The following is a 21,217-nucleotide window of genomic DNA, read 5'->3' as shown; positions in this document are numbered from 1 at the left end:
CTGAACAGGCAGGAATAAACTCAGTGAAGATATCGAGCAGCAGGCAGGTATGCCGGGTCAATTTGAGTTGTAGTTCTGGAGCAGACATCCAGTTTGTAAAATGCCAAACACACTCACATAAACACACACGCAGAGAGGAAAGCAAGAACTTGAGGGAAAAAACAACACCAATAAAAATTTAAAAGAACAGTTCACATAAAATTGAAAATTCAGTTTTTACCTTCTCTTCCCCGTGCTGATGGAAAATTGGGTGCATTTTGTTTAGTTTATAAAGTATTTGTGGAGTTTCACAATTGAAAACCTTTTTGAAATTCTAGCAAACCACTGAAGAAGATGGGGTCTTCATTTCAAATTTTTTTAAAATTCTCTAATTCAGAATCAAGTTATCCACAACTTTTCAAGCAGAGGACTTAACTGTCACCTTTAAGCTATATGTTATATTAGCATACATCCTGTGTGTGTGTGTGTGTGTGTGTGTGTGTGTGTGTGTGTGTGTGTGTGTGTGTGTGTGTGTGTGTGTGTGTGTGTGTGTGTGTGTGTGTGTGTGTGTGTTAATGCAGTTAATGTGCAATTACACAGATGGGTGGATGGATGGATGGATGGATGGATGGATGGATGGATGGATGGATGGATGGATGGATGGATGGATGGATGGATGGATGGATGGATGGATGGATAGATAGATAGATAGATAGATAGATAGATAGATAGATAGATAGATAGATAGATAGATAGATAGATAGATAGATAGATAGATAGATAGATAGATAGATAGATAGATAGATAGATAGATAGATTGATTACAGATTATACATGTTACCTGCATGTATGTAGTGAATTTTATTAAGTCTGAAAAGTTGAAAACACGTTTTCCGTTTTGATTGTGTTCCTGTTTGTACAGTAAAAAACATTAAGATTTTCAGACATTAGACACGACTTGAATCCTTAAATCTAAATTATAGTGAAGCATTCCTATCTGACAACTCAGAGAAAGGTTTCTATTTACAGTAATCCTGTGGCTCAGTATTTGTGAAACACTGAAGTGTGACTCTTCATCCAGTAAGACTAATGGTAGCTTATCTCTAAATGGCAGTTCGGAGTGTGAACCATTTCAACACCCTTTTCTGGCCACTAATACCACAAATATAGTGGAAGTAGGCGATGAAAAAAAGTCAACTTCCTTTGGTGTTGAGAAAGAGATTGTTAATTTTTCACTAATTTGTTCATCAAGAAGTAACTGAATTTCCTGTAGTGGAAGAAGCTGCTAATGCTGTTAATACTAATGACAACCTTATATTAATAGGAAGTGTTCATTATGTTTATTTGAATTAATGTTGTACAATATTCAATAGCAGTAGCAGATACTTGAAGAAAAATGTTTCCTTTTCTTCTCATTTCATACAGTAATAATGTAACATTGAATGAGCTGGTGGACATGGAGATATGCTCCTATTTAAATATAGACGACAGAAACTGTCTGCTTTGGCACTCTTCATATGTTTTAAATTTCCAGGTTTCTTATCTGTCAGTAACAGGCTTCCGAAAGCTTCGAGTAGAATTTCAATAAAACAAAAAGATGGAAAAAATATTTCAGTGAAACGTGTTTTAATTTATATGTTCAGGGGAAAATTGCAAAAGTTTCATTATTTATAGTACCTGGTAGGTTTTTTTAGTTTTCTGAGCAAGCATGTTTTCTCAGCTGGTGAATTCTCTTTTACTGTTGTGAGAACTCGTTGGTATAGACTTGAGAAAAGTAAATGAATCCAGAAAAACTGAGTCACTTAAAAATGTTCTCATGCTGTTTTTACAGTGCAGCCTGCCACCATGTGGCGAATCGTTGTACTGCAACTACAACAGCAATTTTCACTCTACTTCAGTTTTCACACTAATGCTGTAAGTACTTATGATGATGGGTGCAAAACGCATAAACTTCCAGGAAAATCAAATATATTTTAATTTGATTTTTATTTATTGGTGAAAGGAAGACTTGGAACAGGAAGATCAAATGAAACACCTGGCCAAGGCACTATCTGTCAATTAACAATATTAATTCTTATTTTGTTTAAACAGAAAACGTCAAGTTAGCATCTTTTGACACAATTCTTTCACACATGATGACTTGACTTTCAAATTGTACTTGAATTTTAAAAGAAGGCTGTCAAGAACATTCAGTACAGCATTATAAAAGGCATTGTCAAAGGCATGGAAAGGTATCCAAAATAGTAACAACAGCATTTTTTATGGCAGATACATGAACTATAGGCAGCAACGGGCAAGAATACTGGATATAAAAATGCATCTTGATACAAATGGTCATACAGCAAGGGAAATCAAAAGTAAAAAGAAATATTTATCACTAAAATACATTTGTTTGAACTTGTAAAATAGTGTAAATACATCTTTAACGCACTAATTTCTAAATAACGCATGAACAAGCAAACCTTTATGTGGAAATGTAGTCTGGATTAATGGCACTAGGATGTAGGATATGTTCATTTTTATGCTCAACATGTTTGGCCTGTTTTATACTTTCCATTCTTGCTATATTACCTGCTTTTAGCAACATAACATGAGGAGGATTTCCAACAGTATCTGTCTATTCGTTGGTCCTTTCACAGGCATTGGGGTGTTGCTTGTTCCATCAATTTTCTATCACAGCAGCCAAAATGCTGTTCTCATATTTTTGATTCTAGATCTAGAATTTATAATACAAAAATATCCTAAATGGTGTCTATATTTCACTATGCACAACTTCATCAACTCTAAAAAAAAAAGTAGGAAAGAAAAAAAAGAATCCAAATTACACGATGCACAGTTCAATTAAATACACAGTATATCAAAAATGCAATGCAAATGCATTTGGAAATTGAACCCATGTAGGACAGGAAGTCTGTTTTGACTTGTTATAAAGGTGAGCAATGTTTTTCCAGTGCATGATTAACTCAATTACTTAATTTATGCATCAATTTTACGAAGATTTTGTAGACAAAATATTTCCTCTGAGAAGAAAACACATGATACAACCTTTAAGATTAAATTACAACTTTTATCTTTACAGCTGACTATTAGTTGACCAAATAACATGATGTGTGGTCATTAGTCTACTATGAAAAAACTTATTCTGTATTGATTATCAAAACAATTCTCTATTATTATTGTTACGATAACAGCACGATCAACTTCAAATCAATTTTTAAACTGAATTCTGTATTAAATCCATGAAACTGACAAAAAACATTTATTTACTCTCTCTCAATATTGTGGCAAAAACCAGCCATTAAAATGCATTGCAGACACCAGAGTTTGTTGTATTCTAGTTTCAAATTATGCTAAGATATTTGGTTCGTTTTAATTTCTTTCTTTTGGAATCCATAATATATCTACACGGATTTAGAAGAAAAATGTATTTGTTGGAGCTATACCAGCAAAGTTTACATTGCAACCTATATCAAGTCACTCATTAAAGGTTTGTGGCAACAAAGACAATTGTAGGTATTTGAATAATAATTAAAAAAAAGATCCTTCATATCATTTGATGGGTGTGGTGTAAATACTACATAATTTGTAACAGTTACAGTCAAATAAAAATGAATAAATCTCAAATTTACAAAAAATAATACTGCTCTGTCAATTTATCAGAATTTATGTAGATTTACAGTACGTTTGGTCTTAAAACTACATTCAATGGATTAACAGATAAATACAGTCTGACAAATGTAGGTTGATTTCTAGAAGCACTGAATGTGTGCATTAGAGATACAGTGAGTCTCCATGTCAAGTAGAACTGGGTTTGGTCTCTGAGCCCTTTCATTTTAAAATCCTGGTCCAAAAAGTTAAAAACATACAAAGAAATTTTTGAAAATGCTTCCTCAATGTGTCATGAAACAAGGCTTGAGCCTTTGAGTAATTGTGCTACATAAAACCCTTTAGAGGAAAAATAAAATACAGTATATCCCTTTTCAACCAGTGACTTGCCTAAATTCAAAGCTAGGAATGATAAATCGAGATTTCCAGATCCGTATTACAGAGTGCTGCGCTCGTACAGCCATGTCAGGGTGTGGATCAGATTTTTTTGGATAAAGAGGAAACAGCTTAAAGAAGGCAGGACTGCAGTCCAGGCAGAATGGCCCAGCAGTCTGGGCTTTAGAGCCGATGGGTGCCGACATCACATGCATTCAAATTCATCAATGCGCTGTTTGGTGTTTCCTGACCGGATCTGTCTGAGCGTCTTGTACTTGTCTCGTCCTGCTCGCATGTTCTCCGCGTGGATCATGTCGTTGACTGTCTTCTTGGTCTCATCTCGAGCGTTGGCCAGCTCTGAGCTCAAAGCCTGGAAACACAGTCATCACAGTACAACTCACTTTCATGTTATCAGGAACTAAAATCCCATAACTGTAATATCATGATCAAGTTGTGTGAGTCGTGTTTAACTCACCGGCTGGCTGTGATCTCTATAGAGATAAATTAAGTTTTTAAACGGGGAAGGTGGGTGAAAATCAGGTTTCTAATTTAGGAATTTAGTTCAATGAGGACTGATCCAATAATGGAACAGAGGATGGAGAATCAAAGGAAGACAAAGACGTTGCAGCATGTTGCGATGCAACAGTGTTTTTGTATATCACTGCTCAACCGCAAGCGAACACGGTGTCGTTCTTTACCGATCTTGCGATCGGTCAAGAACCAAGAGAAAACACCAATAAATGTCCGGCAAAAGAGATCAATCACTACATAGCCTTGGCAGCCAATAAGCTAATGATGTATTGATTGAGGACTTACGAGCAGATGCTTCTGCAAACGTTCGTTCTTCTCAGCTTCAGTCATTCGCTCCTCCTCGCTGCGGTCCTTGTAGGCCGCGGCGGCCGTGAGCTCGGCGCTGGCCTCGGCGCTGCTCTCATCATTCTCGTCGTCCTCATTCTCTGCATTGATGGGCTCCTGAACGTGAGCCGCCATCACTTTGTTTTTGAGCTCCTCCTTGGTCTTCTCCAGGTCGTCCTGCACCATGGTGGCCTGAGGGAACAGACGATGCCCAATGACTTCAGGCCCACCATCATTTCTACTAAAGCCTCTTTAAGCTAAACAGAAAGTGATCTAATGAACAGATATTATTTATTACAAGGGAAAGGATATAAAATATTTTATTAATTACTTCTTTTTTGTCTGGCACAAGGCTACAGTCATGTAATAGCTATGTGGCATCACGCTCAATGTATCTTTATGCTAACATGCTAATAACATTACCTATGACGATCCAGTACTCTTTATGTGCTATTTGCTAGTTAACACTAAAAACAAAGTAAACATGAGGCCAAAGAATGTCCAAATTTTGCAAGGACTAATATGGCAGGAGAGAGAAAGTCAGGGATCATTAGAATTCTAATAATTCATCAATCGTAAGAAACACCTGGAAATCCATCCAGTAGTTTTTGAGAGACTTCTCTAAAAGCCAAAACTAAAGGTGGTGTTGAGAAATCAGATGAATTGACTCATCAATTAAAATCTACTCTGCTGCCTTTTCAACATATTATTCAAGGTTAATAAAAATGAATTTCAATCAACCTATTATAGATGCTAAAAGCTTGGAATTAAGTTAAAGTTGAATGTTTTCTATTACATAGGTATTTCTTAGCTGTTGTTAAAAAAAACACATCAAATGTGTAGAACATTTAAATATCACAGTAAATTCAGCAGAAACCTGTGTGCTTGTTTTAGAGGAATAAGAGGCAACTATGCGAGGAATTCCGACTGAATGTCTGCCAAAAAATATACAACACAGAAACCACCAGCTAGTACGGTCCTGCCAGAACATTATAATGCTGCATTAGAATTAAACAGGATTTCCTCCACGCAAAAAAATCCCTCAAGCAGCATGAGTCACCGCTGCTGCCCATAGAAACGTGGGGGCTGGGCTGGCACACATGGCTTTTCCTAAATAAGACGCAAGGTGGTCTGTGAGAACGAGGAGACAGTCGGTTCAGAGGACATTCCTGTAGAGGTATGGAAGTGTCTAGGAGACGTGAATGTGGCTGTTTCTTAAGCAAGATTCTAGCAGGCGGGAAGATGGGGGAATGGAGGAAGAACGTGTTTGTACCCATTTTTAAGAACAAAGATGATATGCAGAATTATGGGAACTAGTTGAAAAATGAGTAGTAGAGGCTAGAAGTGAGTATTTGGGAGCAACAACGTGGTTTCGTGCCTAGGAAGAACACAGATGCAATATTTTCCTTGAGGATGTTGATGGAGAGGAACAGAGAAGGTCAGAAGGAGCTGCTGTGGAGAAGAAATAGCAAAGGTAGAGGACTTTAACTACTTGGGGTCAACAGTCCAGAGTAATGGTAAGTGTGGTAAGGAGGTGAAGAAACAGATCCAAGCAGGCTGGAACAGGTGGAGGAAAGTGTCAGGTGTCTGATGTGACAAGAGACAGTACCGATGAAAAGACAGGAAGCCGAGCTGGAGGTGGAGGAAATGAAGATGTTGAGGTTCTCTAGGAGTGACCAGGTTGGATAGAATCAGAAATGAGTTTGTTGCAGTGGCCAGTTACAGAACAAGCCGAAAGGAAGAGAAGAGACTTTCCAGTAATCATTCCAGAGTGCTGAACATACAGGGTCACTCCGCTTCATTAACATACAGAATCATGGGAAACTCACCACTTATTTGGTGCAATCACCAGAGGAAAACTATTGGTGGAGTAACTCTGACCATACCTTCTGCTGCCACTGCACTGCCTCCTCTTCCTTCTTCTTCTTGGCATCCTCCAGGAGGGAAATCTTTGAAGTCAGGTCAGCCAGCTCAGTGGCCTGAAAAGGAAGACAGTCAGTTTGAGACTCCTCACATTGATGCGTGAATCACAAGAACGCAAACGTCTTTCATCTTGTTGTGGACTGACCAGGTGTTCTTGGTTCTTAATCTGATTTTCAGACTGCTGCAGCAGCGCTATCTTGGATTCCTCAGCACCCTTCAGCTCGACCTCCAGGCGTTCGGCCTCCTCCTGGGACCTCTTCCTCTCCTGCTCCAACTCCAGAGCCTTCAGTGTCTGCTCCTCCAGCTCTGCAGACACAGCCAAGCATACACATAAGCACAAAGTCAGGCAATCGTTACACCACAACAGGCTTTCCTTGATTAGTCACCTACCTTGCTGGGCTTTTTTCGTCTGCTCTTCAATCTGTTTTAATCTCTCCATCAACTCTTCCTTTTCCCTTTCAATTTTTTCCTTTTCCTTCTCTGCAATTTCTCTTTTTCTCTTTTCATCCTGCAGCAGAGCTCTAATAGAAGCATTTTAAAGTAGATGGAACAGACAGTTTAGTCATCAGTGTGTATGTATAGACAGGTACAGATTTACAGTACAGTAATCCCTTTCTTATTTGCAGAATTTTGTTTGTCGCGGGTGGTCCTTGAATGCATTAACCGCGAGTAACAAGGGGACTATTGTATATATAAACAGCCTGTGACTCTTACCTCTCCATCTTCTTGTGGTTCTTCTCCTCCCGAGCCTGAGCCTTCATCTGCTGCACCTCGATGGTGTCAGGTTTGCGCCGTCGCATGTACAGCTCATGGTTCCCCATACAAAGAGCCAGAATACGCTTGTTGATACGCAGCCTCGGTGCATAGAATACAAAGTCCTGACAAAGCAGAGATTTAGAGAAATTTACATGAAGAGTACATTAATACAGAGGAATTATGAACACTTATTATTTAGGGTTAACATACCGGTGCTTTCTTGTCAATTGGTTTAATGACAAATTTCTTGTCATTGAATGAAATATTCCTGATTTCACTCCATGGAAACCCAATTTTGGGTGTCATTCTGTTGAAGAAAACACAAGAATAAAAACTCATTGTACGTTGACCATTAGTTTCAGTAACATAAATAAATTACAATGATGATCAACATGTGCATTCATGGCTATTATACTAATTCATTTGTTGTTCTATCCCTTACTTGTCATTCTGTTCATAAATGTTGAGGCCCAGAGCGTCCACGCCCAACCACAGTTCGGTTCCTTTCTTGTTCTTGATATTGAAGTAGTTGACTCCATACATTTCCAGATCCTGAGCGATCTTCAGATACTCCATCATGGATTCCTCTCTGTGGGCAAACAAACACTTAAAAAACCCAAAGTACCCTCAGCCTGACTCAACGTACACTTTTTTCATTTTAAATTTTAATGAATGCTGGTTATTTCTGATCCTAAACAGTATGTGAAGACGACACAAAGATATGGAAAAAAAATCTCCAGTTTTTAAGATAGTGACAACATAGTCTCATTCAGGATGAATTAAGATCAATAATCTCTGAAATGTAAAGGGTTTTTCTTGTGTAATAGTGTGTTGGATTATAGGTTACCTCATCATCCCCTTGTGCTCCTCATGCCACACTTGGATCCTCTCCTCCCACTGGTCTTTGTTGAGTTTGTGTTGGTCCAGAACTCTGGAAACATGAATCATCCAAGAGTTTGATGTCATCCAGAGAAAAATGCCTCATTCAAACACATAAATATGATGTTAACAAGCAGATTGAACTGCTTGATAAAAATTTTTTTTTGGGTTTGTTTTTACCTCTGAGGGAGCAGCTGTTCACTGGACAGATAGCCTGGTGTGTGCACTTCCTTGTTATAATCAATATACTTGGCCTGCACTGCGTAGGAGGCTAGAAGGACTGCTGTCTCCGGAGGGCAGTAGATGTCATCGTTCAAGATTCCTTCTTTCACCTGCAGGAAGAACAGACGCTGCGTCGCATCCTGGATTAACTCTTCTGACACATCCTCAGGGAAGAATTTGGCTCGGAACTTAAACAGCAGCGGACTCTCCTTCCTCACATCCTGGGCAGTCACCTAAAATAAAACATGACATAGGACCAAGGACATAGGTCAAGCTGCTGTTAACTGACTTTGGTTCAATGGAGTAGTGCAAGTTAAACAAAGAGGGGCGAACATTGTTTGAAAAAGCAAAACACCAGACTTACCTTCTTATTGAGCTTGAGCCACGTAGAGAAACCTTTTGTATCTTGGTACTGCAATCCAAAGTACCAAACCTCCCTCAGCCCAATCGTCTTGACAACCTAAGCCAAACAAAAGTTTTACTACAGTGTGAAAAATTTTCATTATAAATTCCCAGAGCACAAAATAAATTTGAACTTGAAGACTTCTCAGTTCTTCTCTTACTCAATTAGTCGACATAGGAGTCATATTACTGAACATTTTCACATACTTAGCACAAAGTTTCTCACCTGGTCAAAGAGTTGCTTTCCTGTCGTGTTTGCCTGAATGGCAAACTCCAGTTCAGCATCCATTGTGGTGACTCTCACACTAATCTATGGAAGAGATCAATTTGGGAAGCTTAAGGATTTTTTTTTATTTAAATTGATTTGACTTATTAAACATCATTCAAAAATCAATCTACAAGGATAGATTTATTATTCATTATTGACCTTATCAAGGTGGTCAGTTTGGACATTTCCAGATGGCGCCCTCTAATGGTAAAAGTTGAGAAAGTTCTCCAACAAAAAAGATGACATAAATATACAGTATATACAATATTCAATTTCAACTGCTTGGAAGGTTTTGAATGAACCTGGCCTTCACACAAGCAGTGGCAAAAAAAAACTCCAGTACACACTCTGAACAACCAGTGTGATCAGGCCAAGTGTATACAATCAGCAAAACCCTGATCACATCAAGAAAAAAATGACACTCTGCGAAACATAAAATTCGTGGAACGTCATGCTTGTTTCTCAAATCTCCCGCCGTGTGTAATAGAAACGTGCCAATCTGGTACAATCCCCATACAGAACTTATCTCCAGGAAGTAACCACATCCTCTGGTGGCCGGGCATTGTGAGGCCCCCGCTGCTGAAGCACTGAGCTCTCATGAGACTCACTTACATCCTGCTATGTACTGTATCAAACAACATGCTACAATATCTGCAGTAACCACAGCAGACTTTTTACGCTTGTCCTCTTTGGGTTTTTTGGTCTTATTGGCAGATCTAGCATATGAGACGCTCCTTATTCTGAATGTTCAGAGTATAAATCAACACTGTATTTCATATTCTTCTCATTTCAAGTGACATACAGTCATACATTTCTCATTTACAGATGACTAAAACAGCAGCATGCATAGCTACTGGGAAATAACTGTGTTGGCTGAGGCCCACACCTACCCCCGACAACAATGGTATGCATTATTTCCCAGTCGCAGGGATGATTAGTTGCGTTCTTTTCCATTTATGTCAGCAGGACTCCCTTGGCTGCCCAGGACACTTGCCTCTTCCTGTCGTCACCAACATTTATACAGTCATGGTGAAATCTACAGTCTGGGCCGACAATGAGCTTCAACAGATGCAGAGACATGGAGATGTGCCACTCTCAAACTCATTAGCAACTTTGACAAAAAAAAAAATTCTGCAGTGCAAAGAGCTCAGCTGGCCACCCTGTTGAGCTACGAGCGAGTTCATTTCCCGAGTAAGAATTGCTAATGCTTCACACAAAAAAGAGGAACTAAACTCATACATTTTCTGCCCAGTCAGGGTGTGTCTCTCATGGCTTGGATTCAAAAACACTCAACACACTATTATTAGCACATGCTCAAAAACACCCCTCTCAGGACCATGTGCCATGTTTCCATGACTGTTCTGAACTGTTTTATCACACCAAAGCTGTACTTCAGAATTCACATGGAACAGGCTTTGGAAACTAAAAAAAAAAACAGTTTCACAAAAGTTGTATTTGAGTGTTTGTTTTAGAATGTCATGTAAACCTGTCTACAAGAATTATCTGCTTCACTGATGGCTACTTTGGGGTTTTTGTTTTTTTATTCTCATCTGCTTTAACATTACTCAAACAGATGTGTCCTATTATTAAAACTGATCTCGTAAAGGTCTCATATTCTACTAGTATAAAGCCAACTCATCACTTCATAACTTCCCCCTTAAACATCAAGAGCTGATAACACAAAGTAACACTTTGTTTCCCCATGAACTTTTCTTACATAATAAAATTCTCTCTGCTACTGCACAAAATCTACAAGAAATCTAACCAGGGTGAAACTCAAGTCAGGAATGGAAGCTGTCTCTTTATTCCTTATGTCAATTCTTCTCAGATGTTAACATCCCAACATTTGCTAATTCATGTTAAATATAAAGTTGATGCTGGAAAAAATGAACATTTTGATGAGAATTCTGAGTAAAATCTGACAGACATTGGTATTTCTATCTGTAGAATGTTGCAGAAATGACTACTGTATCTTTTACATACATTTTTTTGCAAACTCTAATAGTTTGATATTTACAGATAAGGTAGAACCTGGAGCACATCAAACATCACAAACCGCTAAAGGGAACATCTCTATTCCAGCATTTACCACTAATGTTCCCACATTCATGTTATCTCAACTGTCTGTTAACCACAAAGGAGATACGTACCACCAAGTGATTAAAATGGCACAACAGAAAAACATTGCATCCTTGCATTTTAGATGACTGAGTATGGGAGCTGTAATAACTTTATTGACTTCTACTGATATTTCATTTCAGTACTGATTTTCATCAGTCGTCTTATAGAAACAATTATCCACAGTTTGGTAAAGGAGTAAATATGACACAAGAAGATTTGATGTTAGTAACAAGACTTAGTTACGAACAAACATCAAATGGTTGTAGAATGAGTAAGCATTTTCCGTCAGTCACTTCAGGTCATGAACCAAGACCAGCAACTCTCAAGCTGTGGGTTTGCCTTATGAACAGTGCTAGTGACATTTAACACCTTTGTTTCATCAGAATGACATCAAAAACATATATCTACTTGAGACACATGCCAAAACAATTTAGTTCCTTTTTAGTACAATCATGAATAACCTTAATTCAACTACATAAAATTTCATCATATTTCTTACAATAGTATAATCACTATTCTATACATCTAAGCCAGTATTTGTGTGCTGGATGCATCATGACATGACACTGAACATCCTTTACAGCTGAAGACAGAAGACTGGGTGACAGGAAGAGGATGAGGTTTTTCTTAGAACAGGGGACAGTGCACACAAGGGTCTCTTAGAGATGTTTTCCCACGATCACTTTAAAAAAAAGAATCAAATGCCCACTGTGTGACTGATAAAGAAATATATTATATCTTACATGAGTACTAAAGCAGTTTTCTTTGTTTTTCATACAAAATACTAACACTAGTACTACGGTAATATATCCATAGTGGACGACCACTGCTTCATCCTCTACAGCCCTATCAACCGACTCTGATTATCTTCTGTTTGCTGTTCATGTTCACCTGACCTGCTGCTACTCCTTTGCACTACACTCCCTGAAATCTGACACACTTAATTAAGGCTGATTTGATTTTTGCTCATTTCTCACTTCCTTTCTGAGTCTCTACATTTGTTGGTTAACCATGTCTGCCACCATGTTTTCCAGCTCAAAGCCTCCAACAGACCAAGTATGGAATGTTTTATTCCTGCTAGTTTTTTTATGCAAAGTCTACAAATATGGAAACCTAACACACACAAAAAGTTAAGCCGTAACACAGAGCTTTCCAAATAAAACAAGCTCAGCTTTACAGACCCCAATTCCATGTTCAGCATAATTCAATCTGTAATATCCAGAATAGCTTGTGGTAGTTATTACTTTTCCTTCCGGCGGATTAAAACTGGATGATATTATAGCTGGTCAGAATAGTAGTTACTCATTAGTGATAAACGTTAAACCCAAGTAATTAGAATTATCCGGTCAACAAAGAGCCTAAAGTATCAGCAGGTCGAGAGTAAAAGCAGTACCCTTATATAAACCTGCAGCTCTACTGTCTGCAGAATCCAGTATTATCATGACTCACAAGCACAGACCTGATTTGCTTATACTATTCTGTTAATATGTTCGTTGTTTGAAAGTAGCTGGCTTAAACACTGTACTAAAACCTTTCAGTGTAGTGGCAGCCAAAACAATAATGTCTAGTTAACACAAATTGTCATCAGAACATCCTACTGTAATGATATTTTAATGTCCCTAATGAGTTTTCACTTCCTGTACAACAAAATTAAAATTGAAAATGTTTGAGCACAAGACAAAACGGCAAATAAACTTATCACAGAGGTATAAACGAATATGAATAAGCAACTTACTTTTAGAACTTTGACTTTCTCACAGCCTCCAAACAAAAAACATCGAACAAAGTTTTTGATAGTGATTTGTTTTCCGCCCCTACCTCTACATACTGCTAATCTGCTCTGCTATGTGCAAGACGGGCTCCTTTAATCCCGTGCTTGCATACCATTGAGTCTTTCCATTTACCATTCCTCCATACCCACACTAGTTAAAGGTTTGGTCCTTGGTCCTATGATTTCTACAAAATGGGCTGAAATGGTAAGTTATGCTCAAGTTTGATCCCATAATAATAGTTGTTTTGTTACTTCTGCATTTATGCGTAAAAAGTGTGATTAACATTTCACTAAATTAAGGAAATAATGAACTGGTCTGTAAATAGGTTAGTTGTTTGCTTTAACACAAAAATGGTTCTATTATTCCTACAGCAAGTAGAAAATTAAGTGCATGAACTCTTACTGTTGGTAAGGCATGACGAGGATCAGTCATTGGACTGGACAAAGCACTTTTCTTTAAACAACATGTGAAACAAAAATGTAGCTATAAAATCCAACAGATTATTACTTTTGTTTTTTAGCACTTGAGAATAATCAAGCCTCTTTCAAATGTAATTTACACTGGGCGTTTCCTTCGTAAAGCTTATAATAAAACACAAGCAAACAAAAACTTCACAGAATCATTATCATTCTGAAACTAATTTAGCTCCACTGGCACTATAAATAACAGCAAACAAAGAGCTACATCCTGAATTTGTTATACTGCTGTAATGCATTCTGAAGTGCAGCATGGCATCTGAGGAACACTCAAGGGTGAAGCAGGGAGGAGAACAGCTAGACCATGATGTGAAAGTCCATATAAGGCTGCAGGCGAGGAAATTACCAGAAAGGAACTGATGTAAGTGCAGAAACCTTGAGTCACACCACGACTTCCTTGGAAAACTAAAGTACTACCAAGAGAGGTCCATCATTAGATCAAAGGTTGTGTTTCACCCTAATTAGAGTTTTTGTCAAAGATTAATTTTGTTACTTACGAAAACACAAAGCAAAATTTATGTGAATTTATTTAAAAGCTGTGGATCTTTTTCTTGGGTTAGCTATAGATGTGATGTAACTGGATACACAACTTTTACTGAATAGGTCATGAGCTTCTCAGGTTTTGCTAAAAATGTATGAAGAATCGTCTTTTCACGTGCATCGCCTACAAAACACAGGCACATGCCTTCATCTGAAGTCACTGCTATCACTGATCATTCATCGAAGGCCACCACTGATCCTGTGGAAACATAACTTGTCTGATCTGATTATTATCTGAATATCTTAAGTATTTACTGCATCTTTGAATCATTGTTAATGCTCACATGTATGAATGATGATGCATTTATCAGTTATCTATATATATTTATTAATTCTTTATTACATTAGGGCTTATGTAACTACAATGCACCTGCACTCTTCCTATAGTATTAGTGCATAATGTAAGCTGATCCTTTTGAGGCCCTCAGTTGTTTCTTGACTATGACTGATTGGTGTGTTACTAGTTTGGTGAGGTTAACAGTGAGTGTTCAACCACTCGACATGACTTTGTATAGTAATTAAAATCCTTCATGGAGGATAGCGAACATTATATGAGATATGAAAAATGTTTATGTTTATCTTCATTGCTGTACATCTGATTGTGCATTAAAATGCACTCAAAATTAAGGATTTTTTTACAAATAAACCAGCCAATTTATTGATAGAGATCATTATAGGTTGTCCGAACAGCACCATGTTACTAGTCACACAATGATTTACCCCACGTTCCCTTTAAGAATGCTTTTATTATAAGAGTAATCCCTTTTGGCCAGGCAGTAAATGCAACTTAAATGTCAGGATGCTGTGACGTGTCTGCTTGTAGAGAATTGGAAAAAAAATTGAGGAAGTCATGGCAAAAACAATACCACAGGAAGAACGCGGAAACAAGCGCTAATACTATTGTATTTGTTTCTAATAAGTTCAAAAGTTTAAATCAGTTTTTGCTACATGTCAGCAGTGATAAATACACATGTATTAATATTTAGAATAAACTTAACTATTTTGATTGCTGAAAGCACAAAAAACAACAACTTTGGAGCACATTAGACAAGTTATGAGTCCACAAATCATAAGAAGCACAAATCAATCTAACAATGCTGAAGACAGAATGAATGGTTTTGTCATCCTCATCTCATGTCATGAATGATTCGTTCTGCAACGTCATGTTCTTTTTAGCGCCAGTCAAGCGAGGAGAATCCATTGAACTATTTCAATATTCCTTATTCTAAATAGCACTGAACTGATTCGAAAGTTAATTTATAATCGGAGCAAACCAAGAGCTTCTGTTTGGAAGGCATGAGCTAAAACATTTATCTTTGTCCGGAAAGCCCTGCGTGAATACAAAGAATGAGTGTGTCCGTATCGCTTTTGTTAAAAGCTCCACACACGCACAGGTCTACGGAGCTCAGTGTGTTTCTATATTTGATAACGCAGCTCGGTGGAAGAATCTTTTCTTATCACTGGCACTGGAGAGCCTGGTGCCGCCTCTTACGCCACCTCCATGTTTTTAGGTTTGCGTCCATTTGCTCCACGTTTGGGCAGCAGCGGCTCAGCTGGTGTGACTGACAGTCCGGGTCCTCCTTGTTAGACCTGACTGAAAAAGAGGCCCTGTCCTCGGCTGCTGCTCGCGGAGGCCACGCAGCGGCGGCGGCGGCTGCTCCCGTCGGACACGACTCGGTAAATGTTACCACACGAGTGGTGAGCAGTTCGGGGTGAAGCGCTAAAGGGTCGTACAAAGCGCGAGCCTGAATGACTGATCTTGATTGGCGCAAATTTTTATTCAACAAACAGGCGGCGGCGCGCACGCGCACGCGCACATACCTAACGGAAAGTGCCCCAGAATGATTGGGGCGATGATACAGATTTTATTATCCAACAATATGTCAGGTTACTTTACTGGTACCTACCGATATCAAACAATAAGTTCCAAGTATGAATTTCATAAATAAATACAGAGGCAGAGACATAAAGGTGGTAGCTTTTACATGTAATGTTTGCGCAGTTTTTCGTGCTTACCGTCTTCGGCATCTTTCCCTTTTTTTTCGGTGAGGCTGTACAAAAAAAGTTCTTCAGTTAGCGAGACCAGAGGAAAACTTCTCCCATCAGAACAACGGCGCCAAACAGATAACTTCCCGTATCGAGGGAGCTAACGGTACTGTGAGTTTGAACGCGGAGAACTGATTTCAACCTAAATCTTCTAAGGGTGTTTTTTTTTTTTTCTTTTTCCCTTTGTTTCGCCTTTAAGTGAAAAGGACTGGAGCTTGATTTCCTGCTAACGGTACCCCGGACTACAGAAACCACACCCAGGCCGATGACAGGACGGCAGCCAGACAGACTGAAAGAGAGAGTTCGGGCTAGCTGGCTCCGCCCGCCGCCGTGGCCGCATCATCATGGCTGCTGCGGGTCGCAGGAATTATTCAGCAGGACTCTCAGCAGACACGCAGATTCTACTGGGATTTTCTTTTTTTCTTTTTTTCCTTTTTAAAAAAAATAAAAAATAAAAATAATGGAGCCTTTTGAAATTTTTGAGTTTTTTTTTTTTTTACAAGAATATAGAAATGTACGGTGGCCTGTAAGTTCCAAACATACCCAGAAAGCAGACCAAGCAAGACGAGCACTGATTTCTAACAGTGAAGAAGAGAGCCAGACTTGTTGTAGTGGTCTGTGAAGTTTGACACTAACTGTGTGTTATATAATCATCATTGATTATATTAGGTTGTTTGCAAAAGTTAAATGTTATACTTTAATATGTGTAATTAATTCCCCGTGTGTCCCTTGAGATTGGAAGAAAGAAAAAAAACGGGCTACCATTGATAACAAAATAATTTCATTCAGTTGATTTTAATTTGAAATAAAAAAAACATTTCGACAGACTGTCCCCTAGCCAAATGAAACATTTGATTTGTTTAAAACTTTGTTTTATAATTCCAAAAAAAATTACAATTGTGTGTATAAAAAAAAACAACAAGGACAGAGGGGTTCAGGCTTTTTGTATAATTTATGTTATCAAACCATATTTTTTCCTTTTTCTCAGGAAAACGAATTAGAAATTGTGTTGTGATGACACTTATTTCACAAACGTGAATTAGTATGTGTGTTTTCATTTCAGTTATGAATCCTCAGTCTCTGCCTCCTCTAGAATGAATTTGCTTCCGCGATTCAGAGCATTTGTGTCATTCACTGACGCTCCTGTCGCCATTTCTCTACAAATCCATCTATTGTAGTCACATATTCTTGCGCCCCCTAGCTGATTATGCATTAAACTTTCTCTCAACTTCTCCTAACCACCGTTCTTGGTTATGACATCCCGTTTCTAAAATGTGATGTACCGGTATTCTAATTGTCAGTGTTTGTGTGTTCGTCCGTCCGTCCACCTAAGATCTTCACAACCGGTGCAGACAGACAGATGAAAGAAAAAGCAAATTACTCGGGCGGCAAGGGGGATGCAAATTAGATCACAACCTTGACTTTGAAAAACTAAGTCAAGATTAAGTTTTCACTTTTATACCCTTTTAGGTACAAATCTCTGAAACCTGATTAGATATAATCACAAAAAAAGCAACATTTTCAGGGAGCCAGAGCCACAAAAATGTGTAGGTCAGGGTAAAATTTGGAATTAAGGGGTGTCGCGGGATGTTGCAGTCTCGGACGGCCCTGTTGTAATTGTATTTCTGTCTCAAAAACCAAAGTGTTTTATTGACATTGAGGTGACCAGGTGTCTAGCATCCTGTATTTAATTTTGAGTTTGTGTACATTGTGTGGTTTCTGCATTCATACCTAAAACCCTGAGCAAGACCTCGCAAAACCTTTTGTTGTAGGTACATATTTAAATGACAATTTCAAATCCAAATGTATGAAAAAACTGGATGGTGTCAAGATGAACGTACACTTGTGGGAGATTAAAGTATGGCAGCTTTCAAGGTTTAAACTCTGATAGTAATTACATGAAGGAATCCTTGGAGACCAGCTGATGTTTTAATATTTTCAGTTTGAGCACAGTGCGGAGATGTCACTGCTTTTCTGTGTTGACTCATCCCTGCACTTCCAGAACAGGATGACCTCCTGCAGTGTGGCCTGACTGAATGAACTGCTCTCTGCAGGCAATTCAAAGACAGGACAGTGCATAGTTCTCCAAAGCAAAGGCTGATGATATCATGACCTGTGGTGGTAAAACCTCTCAGCAGGACAAAGAATATTTTATAGGACCATATCAAATCCTCATGTATTTTCAATGCAGTTAATTCCAGTCTGTATGATCTGTCTAATAATCATATTAATGTCCAATCCCAACGTTTGTGGATTTTAGATTGCAGTGCTCCAATGATTTATAGTAATGTCTTTATTTAAAGATTAAGAGAATGCACATGTGTACATGTGTGTGAATGAGAAGGACCTAAGTGGAAGAGTGAGGTTACAGGGAGAATAGATCAAGAAGGTGGAGGATTTTAAGTACTTGGGCTCAACAATCCAGAGCAATGGAGTGTGTGGAAAAGAGGTGAAGAAGCGTGTACAGGCAGGATGGAACGGGTGGAGAAATGTTTCAGGTGTGATGTGTGATAGAAGAGTTTCAGCTAAAATGAAAGGAAAGGTGTACAAAACTGTGGTGAGACCAACAATGTTGTTTGGTCTAGAGACAGTGTCACTGAGGAAAAGACAGGAGACAGAGCTGGAGGTAGCAGAGATGAAGATGCTGAGGTTCTCTGGGAGTGACCAGGAAGGATAGGATCAGGAATGAGTACATCAGAGGGACAGCACATGTTAGAGGTTTTGGAGATAAAGTCAGAGAGGCCAGACTGAGATGGTTTGGACATGTCCAGAGGAGAGATAGTGAATATATTGGTAGAAGGATGGTGAGTTTTGAACTGCCAGGCAGGAGGCTTAGAGGAAGACCAAAGAGGAGGTTCATGGATGTAGTGAAAGAGGACATGAAGATAGTTGGTGTGAGAGAAGAGGATGCAGAGGACAGGGTTAGATGGAGGTAATTGATTTGCTGTGGCGACCCCTGAAGGGAAAAGCTGAAAGGAAGAAGAAGAATGCACATTTAACAAAATGACAAAATTTTTACAGAGGATTATTTGTTGTCTGTTTTGTGCAAGAACACTTTTCGCTTTAATATCAAAAAACATTTTTGTTGAAGAGCGTCAAGATAATGTAAGGAGCCATCTGAAAATCACTTATCTCAAATTTCTGTATTGCAATCATATCGATACTTATGGCAGTCTGGCTTAAGTGCTGTTTTGTCTCCAAATCAAGGCTGCAGAAGCTCTTAAAACCTAAATATGTTAACAGAAGGTGAGCATGTACAACTTTCTACTGATATTACTCAAAGCTACCTAACACAGCTCTAGCAGACTGGGAAGCAAGCACAAAAGCATGTAACTTGAGTTCTTAACTCTGAATTTAAATCTGTCAAGTATTAAAGAAAAGCTGCAGGTGTCTATATGTCACTATGATGTGCAGTACATGTGTACTGCATTAAACAGACTGCTTGTAGTGTTTGTAATGGAAATGTACATAAAATGGAGTAGTAGCTGAGCTGTTACATAATTTAACTGGTGGATAGTGTGCTGTGCTGTGTAACCTGTAGTCCAGGTGCTGCTGCCGTCTTCACAGCTGGTTTGAAGGCATTGCACAAGTAAGAAATGAACGATATGATCTCACTCCTTTCTGTCTGGCCTCACTCCTATTTGTCACCATCCAAAACAAAGTCTGATGTTTGTACTAATAATTCAGTGTTGCTAAATAAAAAGACTGAATCTAGTAAAGGGGAACTAGTTTGTTGCTTTGTGAACCTGTCCAGTTCTTGTATAATAAACACAAAGAAACACAGTTGGAACAGAATAATGCTTTATTCATAGAGAAAAACACATTGTCATTAAGACTTACATTTTGTTTGAGCCCGGAGACCCAAATAGTCTATTTTTATATATATATTTAATGTCTGTGAAAGCAATGCTTTCCAGTAAGTGTGAATTATAATGCTGAAGATTATCACCCCAATCACAACACAAAAAAAAGTTGCTTATTATTATAAATCTGTTCTTGAACAGCAGACCTACACTACTTTAGAAATGTGACCACTGCATGTCTCAATAATACACTACAACCAAGTCTGTGGTTTAAAATAATTGAAATTAAACCTGAGTATTAGACCGTATAATATGTACAGCCATGTTATGACATTTTTTACACCAGTAATTCAATTTTTAAATTATACTGCAACAGAAACAGCAAAACATGAGTTCACGATTACCTAAGTGTGTTTGGATTAACATAACGTGCTCACACCCAAAATCACTTTGGTCTGGATCTTAGCCACTAACCGGTGATGAACTTATCATTGTACTATATCAACAACATCAGTTTTAACAATTTCAAATAGCATTAGCCTAATCTCTACATGTCCAGCTAAACTATCATTTCAAATTAAAGTATGCAAACAGGCCCAAAAGTAAAAAATAAAAATCTGTAAATAATTCCATAGTAGAATGAAACACAGTTGAACACAGGTCTGCTTTGTCCACGTCATTAACTCACTTCAGTACATTCCTGTTTCAGAAAGACCCGTCTCCCAGGAGCATTGAACACAAATATGGGTAAATATTGGCACATACTGAGCCAGTTACTCCAACATAGTTCTTTCTTAACTTTAAACCATAACACTCGTCAGATTACCATCTAGTGTTCAGTTAGTCTTAGTTTACATCATGTTGAAAAGAAATTGTCACTGAAACATTTCACACTTCATTTGCTTGACAACCCTGTGTAGAATCACAAGAAATTCTGCTAAACAAAGATTAACTTTGGCATTTTTTATTAGTCAAACATATCCCCAAAATACTGAAATTTCTATTTAAGTGTAGCATAAAGCAGAGTTATATCAGACAAAATTGATGCACTTAACCAAGGTGTACAGGTTACGACACACAAATCATCAGTTAGAATTTGGACAACTGAAGTAACTATTACATCTACAGATCGCTTTTATATATACTCACACACATGTGACTATTTACAGAGAGGACATGATGTTTACTGCTGTA

At 38.2% G+C, this 21,217-nt stretch overlaps 1 protein-coding gene across 1 annotated transcript; it reads right to left on the bottom strand.

Moving 5' to 3' along the window:
- Positions 1 to 1,946: 1,946 nt before the first annotated feature.
- On the bottom strand, positions 1,947 to 16,425 carry msna (moesin a). Its single transcript, XM_068330398.1, has 13 exons — positions 16,191 to 16,425; positions 9,224 to 9,307; positions 8,960 to 9,055; positions 8,554 to 8,828; positions 8,342 to 8,425; positions 7,937 to 8,083; positions 7,705 to 7,801; positions 7,453 to 7,616; positions 7,129 to 7,259; positions 6,884 to 7,044; positions 6,702 to 6,794; positions 4,777 to 5,007; positions 1,947 to 4,330 (listed from the first exon to the last, which is right to left on the bottom strand). Exons 1-13 carry the CDS (start codon positions 16,200 to 16,202, stop codon positions 4,166 to 4,168), a joined length of 1,740 nt encoding a protein of 579 aa, XP_068186499.1. The 5' UTR covers positions 16,203 to 16,425; the 3' UTR covers positions 1,947 to 4,165.
- Between the last annotated feature and the right edge of the window lie 4,792 nt (positions 16,426 to 21,217).

The sequence above is a fragment of the Antennarius striatus genome, chromosome 13, assembly GCF_040054535.1.
Source record: "Antennarius striatus isolate MH-2024 chromosome 13, ASM4005453v1, whole genome shotgun sequence".
Classification (NCBI taxonomy): Eukaryota; Metazoa; Chordata; class Actinopteri; order Lophiiformes; family Antennariidae; genus Antennarius; species Antennarius striatus.
This window is presented reverse-complemented; position numbering and strand designations above follow the sequence as displayed.

Coding starts and splice junctions, on each gene's coding strand:
- msna (XM_068330398.1), bottom strand. Junction 9,056..9,223: donor GAAAGCAACTCTTTGACCAG/GTGAGAAACTTT, acceptor TGTTTGGCTTAG/GTTGTCAAGACGATTGGGCT. Junction 7,045..7,128: donor GACGAAAAAAGCCCAGCAAG/GTAGGTGACTAA, acceptor CTGTGTCTGCAG/AGCTGGAGGAGCAGACACTG.